Source organism: Arachis duranensis, chromosome 8 (genome assembly GCF_000817695.3).
Source record: "Arachis duranensis cultivar V14167 chromosome 8, aradu.V14167.gnm2.J7QH, whole genome shotgun sequence".
In the NCBI taxonomy this organism is placed as follows: domain Eukaryota; kingdom Viridiplantae; phylum Streptophyta; class Magnoliopsida; order Fabales; family Fabaceae; genus Arachis; species Arachis duranensis.
The window spans coordinates 12,685,989-12,692,358 of record NC_029779.3 but is presented as its reverse complement, the minus strand read 5'-3'; the positions used below and the strand labels follow the sequence as shown (position 1 = coordinate 12,692,358).

At 27.8% G+C, this 6,370-nt stretch overlaps 1 protein-coding gene across 1 annotated transcript; it reads right to left on the bottom strand.

Moving 5' to 3' along the window:
- Positions 1–1,546: 1,546 nt before the first annotated feature.
- On the bottom strand, positions 1,547–2,651 carry LOC107460772 (uncharacterized). Its single transcript, XM_016079159.3, has 2 exons — positions 2,304–2,651; positions 1,547–2,067 (listed from the first exon to the last, which is right to left on the bottom strand). The coding sequence occupies exons 1-2, from the start codon at positions 2,643–2,645 to the stop codon at positions 1,690–1,692; spliced, it is 720 nt and encodes a 239-aa protein (XP_015934645.1). The 5' UTR covers positions 2,646–2,651; the 3' UTR covers positions 1,547–1,689.
- Between the last annotated feature and the right edge of the window lie 3,719 nt (positions 2,652–6,370).

The window sequence follows — 6,370 nt, the reverse complement described above, 5'->3', positions numbered from 1 at the left end:
CTCCTCCTTATACCAACGATCCTCCGGATTAGGTTCATTTTCAACAGGATCCACAGATTGTGGGCTTGAATCATTCTCCATAGGCCTTGGCGCCACTAGCAGGGAGTATCTATATGAGACTTTTGGTCATGGCGAGGTAGTAGAGTCAATCTCCAACGAGAGATCCATATTATCTCCCGGTTGATTTAAGTCAACATCACAGATTTTGACTTTTTTGGTGTTTCATTGCATCAGGTCATCTTCTTCGAATGAAACCCTAACAGAGCTCTCACGTGTCTCTATTGTGATAGATCATATCTATATAGTATATGTTAGCTAAATCCTGTTTTTATATATCAAAAAGGGTGTGTTTTCACATTCATTTATGTATTTAAATAAAATTAGCAGAATATATGTGCATTAAAGACATTGGCTAAGGTTGCAATGCATTTTTCGTGGGATCTTGCATGATTGGTTATTCCCAACTAACTATATTAATTGGATGAGATTTTTTCCCCACTTTCTCCTCTAAACTGAAATATAGAAATTAGAAACAAACTTACTTAATTTTTTGTCGAATTAAGGGATGTAAAAGTAATCCGTTAGCATATACGATACTCTGAATGAACTTTAATTTGTTTCCAGTATATGTGAATTTGTGTGACAGCCAGTATATACCGCTTGGTCAAATAAAGCATCTTTTATGAATTTGGTGTTCTTTCTTAAATGTTAAATGTATCATAACAATTTGAAACTTACTTTAGCAAATCCTTATTAAAACATGCAACTATGCAAGTTTCCTTTGTTTCCCATGAGTGCGTGTCCCTCTCTGTGTATGTGTTATAGTAATGCCATGAAAGGGACAGAACCTTGAGAAAATAAAGCATTTAATATCTTCTGTTGGTTGCAGTTATTTACTGTAGATTTCTTTTGCTTTCGGTGTTTGTAGTTCTTGATGTAAATTGGTCTAAAGGGAATTGGAAAAAAAAAGAAAAAAGAAACAGCAAACTATGGTTGGAGAGGTTTAATTTGTTTCTTCTTGGTTCTGAACAGTACTTATGATGCATTAGATTATGAAGTTGACCTATGTATATACAAGGGTTTAATTACTATGTTGATGCTTGTAGCACCCGCCTCTGTTTTAATTCGTTTAATTAATTGATATCAAGCTAACTAGTCAATAATTTAATTATATTTGCTCCTTTTATAAAATTCCTATCACTTTAAGAATCAAATTCATTCGTAACTTAATTAATGTATTTGTACCGAATTTTCTAACTGATAGATATCATGAAATGAATAGAGTAATTGGTTATTGTTCGGTGGGTGATGTTCATTAAAGCAGTGTCACCAAACCTGTGTTTGTGATCTTAAAATAACATATCAGACCAAAGGACAGAAAAATCATATGTCTTTTGCAAACATCACGTAATAATATGATCCAAAATTTTTAACACTGAGTTGAGAATGCTTTTAGCTCTTGCTCTTGAATCATGATCATCATTTAACAGACTAAAACAGAGAAACTGTTAGTAGTAATATAATTTCAATTTTCAAACCCAGAGGCAATATAAACATAAGTAGATTTTGGATAACGAGGAACACAGCGTGTACATATGATCTAGATTACGTTGCTTAATTAGTTTCTTTTCTTTCTTTCTTTTTTTTTTCTTGCGAAACAAGGTAATAATACATAGTGTCGAAATGATTCTAGCAGAAGAGGGGGCCACACCTCTTCTTCAAGAAAGAGGGGTTCTGATCTGGTGGGTGCATGAATTTGCAGTTAGGACAGGAAGGAGAAGATTTGCACAGCATCACCAGCATGTGACACCGCATGCAAACCGTTGCAACCATCTCTTTCTCATTATCTCCCTCTGACATTGACAGCCACGACGGAGTACGGATCAAACCCTCCTCCTCATTATTATTCTTCTTAATAATAAGCTTGTTCGAATTCATCCCCTCCGGTACTACTGCTTCTTCTTTCTTCTTCAGAGATTCACATGTCAAGTTCAGATCAAGGTCTAAGCTCATGTGATTCTGATGATTCTGGTGATTTGGAGGTATCGGTTCCGGTTTCTCCATTGACTGATCAAAAACCATAACAAATATTAACCAAATGAAATGAAGACTTATTACAGGAGAAAACTCGGGTGCAGTGTGAAGTTAATAACTAAGAGTTGTTAAATGATTTGACAAATTTGATTAAATTGTCATTTAACAGCTTTCAGCTATCAGCTTTCAGCTATCAGCTTTACATGAAGTTGACTACACCTGAATTTTCACCAATTTATTTCTGAATAAATGGATATACACATATATACCTGATGATGATGAAGAGCGAGGAATTGACGCCATTTATGTGGGGTAAAAGGGGTGTCGAGGTGAAGCTGTATGTCGAAGACCTGTTTGTTTGTTGAGTTTATCATGTGATCCTTGAAGAATTCTTGGGCAAAAGGTGGGTGGTCTTGGGGACCCTGCTGCCACTTTCTCTTCTTTGAAGTGGATTCGAAATCTGCATGGAGTTCGGTTCTGGTTCTTGGGCTCTCAGGACCCAATGCTTTCTCAAGGGACATCATAGCTAACCTACACACCTTACAAATCAAAGGGTTCTTAATTATATTGCCATCAACCTTTTGCGTCTGTCTTTTGTAGAATGAAAGCATGAAGCATAAGATAAGATTATTGAGATATATATAGAGGAGGTAGGGTACGGAGATATGTACACATTCAGTTCACTTACTATACCCAACCTAATTACGACTCTAATTTTGTTAAATTTATATTACAATTATTAAAATATAGAATATACATTATATAAGTTAAATAATATATATATATATGCAATCACTAATTTGATTATTATTTTTTTGTGTGTAAACAATAAATAGTATTTTTGTGATCAGTTAATTAATGTTGTCTTCTCTTATTAACTTGATTTTTTGATAGCGCTTTTTTTTATCAAAGATAAAAAGACATGCGACCTCTTAAGTGAGTATGAATAGATATATCTCATTGCTTGAAAAAATTTCACATATTTTATACCAGTTTTATATTTTTTACTTCTCAATTCAAATGTTTATTTTTATATAATTAAAAATTTTTCAACCATGTTAGTTTACATTATAAAATGAGCAAACTTAGTTAACCGTTTTTTTGTGCCAATTAATTTGTTTTTAATTTACTCTTCGTAAAACAAAATGTATTTTTTTAATTAAGAATTAAATTGAAAAAAAAGCCCAAAACTACATGGTAATTTTTAAGGAGGATAGTGACAAATTTTATATAAATAGTTATTTGTGAAAAATAAAAAATGTTCTAACAACACTAAAAGTTATCATGTATAAAAAATTCTTTGTTCACTTTAAAAAATAACTTATATATTATTTTATATATTTTTAATGTATATTTTTTATATTATAATATATTTTTATATGTATGAGTACAATTTTTGTTATTTTCTATATAGAGAATGAGTTTCACTTTATCATTTCGAAAGATAATCTTATGAAACAGGTAACAAAACTAATAGGCTAAAATATATAATAAGGGTTCATAAAATTTAATTTTAACAGAACTTCGTGTCTTAAGTGCTCAGCACGTTACAAGCATACCTATAAAACAATCATTAATGGCCTTTATACATATGTCGTCAATTCAACTGGATCGTGCTAAGTGATTTAACATTCCTTCGTTTCAATACATAATTTTATGTGATATATTTGGAATACAAATATTATGTTCACAGAAATAAAGACTTGGATGAATTTCTTTTATATATACTTATTAGTTTGAATCGGCACAAGAATCAGTTAATCACACACACTATAAAAACGATCATAATAGTTTTAAAAAATTCAGACAAAAATTTTAATTATTTATATTTCTCTCAAAATTAAATTTATATATACCTTTTCTATTATAATATTGTTATCTAGATTTTTTTTAATTTGATTCACAGTTTGGTTGCCATCTATGCTCATCGCACCATAAAAAAAATTATGAAGCTGATCAAGTTGTAATGTTGATAGTTTGATAAACCAGAAAAAATTAAGAGATGGAGAAAAAAAAATTCTTCTCATTGTTGAAGAAAATGAAAAATCCTTGAAAATATTTGTTAAAATATTACATCTTATATATTATGTACTCGTTATGTACTCTCACTACAAAATAATAGTAAATCTATTATTGATGAAAAAATAATTTAGGTAACAAATATTATAAATAAAAAAATGTTACTACTGTTAATATATATAATAATTCATATATATTGATATCAAAAAATAATTTTATCAAGATTTTTTTATTTAATGTTAAAATAATATATATTGATATCGAACAATTAATAATAAAATATAATTATAATTATTAACTTAATATTAATTAACATAAAAAATTTAAAATAAATTTAGAAAAGATTTAAAATTATAAAAATTATATATATTTTATAAATAAAAAATAAAAATATCATTTAAATATCTCTCAGAACAAAATAAAATTTTCTTTATTATAAAAGACCACTGGTGTGTTAACCCGCACATGCATAGAAAACCTAATTACACTACTGGTTTTGTATATTCTAGAATTGTGTTATTTTATATTATCTTAGATCCTATTATAGGTTTAGGGTTTATATTTCTTTCAAAATTAAATTTATATATATTTTCTTTGTGTATAATAATATTATAAAATGATAATACCAAACAATAATGACCATCATATCCATACTGACCCCATGCAATAAAATGTTAACATGTATGTCAACATCATATGAATCTAATAAATGAAATTCTCTCATCAAAGCCACGTCACTCCAGGTCGCATATCTACGCGCAAAAGAAAAGAAAACCAAATTGCGAAGGAAAACATACGACAACATATAGGATAAATTGAAGAATTTGATGAACAAGTATTCTAATTAAAAAGTAATTAAATAGATAAATTAAATTAATTTGGCTCTTGCATGAGAGTACGGGACATAGTGAAAAGGCAAGTTCAAAGGTCAAGTTTGATTGCACTAATGGCAAGGCGGTGATAACAGAGAAATGGAAGAAGAGAGAAGAATTATGTGTGTGTACGTATGGCATGGCCATTATTATTTATATTTAATGTTGCGAGTTTGTATACGTATACAGTTGAAGGGGGAAGGTCTCGATTCTTGAATGCTTTAATGTAAAATAATAACTCCAACTTCCCTAATTGGGTCACTCAATAAGCTATAAATAAATAGTATGCTTTTAAAGTTCTCAACACCCTCGTCAGCCATTAAAACGAACCACGGCCACAGGTGACCTATGCTATATAGAATTAAACACTCAACAAGCAAGCTTTAAAGGCTCTCAACACCCTCCACCATTAAACCAACCAAGTTCTATCACTTATGGAATTAATTTCTATACACTATTAATAATAGCGTATACATGTTTTATATAAGCAATTGCTTGTGTTAAGGACACTAAAAGTAGTTATTTTTTAGGCTTTTAATTTTTATGCATTTAATATTTAAAAGTACATTGAAAATGTAACAATTTTAATTTTCAATAAGAGATTAATTAATGTGTCTTAGAAACATATGTTAAAGTTATTATTTGTAGAAAATTTTAAACTTTTACTTTAATACATAAATAACAAGTATATTCATAATTTATTTTTTATATTTTTATATAAAATCTTTTAATTGGTATTAAAGTAAAATCTTTTGTGTTTACCTTGTATTTGAGGGACACTAGTCAGTTTTCCCCTTTTTTCTTACTAAAATTAAAATATTATTGGCTTCTAATATTTTTCTTTCAAAAATATTAGTTTGACAGGATAAAAGACAAAAGTTTTAGTTTTTTAATATATTAAATATATAAAAAAAATAAAAAATACTATTTACTTTATATTTTTTGTTAAATTGAAATTTTATATTTGTAATTTTATTTAGCAAGTGTCCTTACACCAATTATCATAAATATGAATTTTTTAATTATTAAAAAATATAAATTTTAATGTTTGTTATATAAAAGGTTCCAAATTTTTTCACTTTTAACTATTCTTACCAAATAACTTACATTTATTTGAATGGACAATTATTAAAATTTTAAACATGTTAGTCCATCAAATTTAAGAAAAAAAATTAACAATTAAAAATAGCTTGAAAATTAATAACTAAAATTAAATTATTCAAATTATTTTTAAGTTATATTAATATTTAACAACTAAAAAATCAATTATATAGTTTATCCTCTAATTATTAGTTATCATCAAATTACTTTTAATTATTAAAATAATATTTCTCAACATTTAATTCAGTCTTATTATAAAAAATATAAATACAAATTGAGAAATTTTAGATAATCAATATCTTTTTGTCCAACTTTTAAATTAATATTAGTATTTTTTTATGCTA

Bases quoted from the DNA above. Each gene is read 5' to 3' on its own strand.
- LOC107460772 (XM_016079159.3), bottom strand. From the start codon at position 2,645: ATGCTTTCATTCTACAAAAGACAGACGCAAAAGGTTGATGGCAATATA. The intron at 2,068-2,303 runs GTATATATGTGT...GTTTTTGATCAG, and splicing joins TCGCTCTTCATCATCATCAG to TCAATGGAGAAACCGGAACC.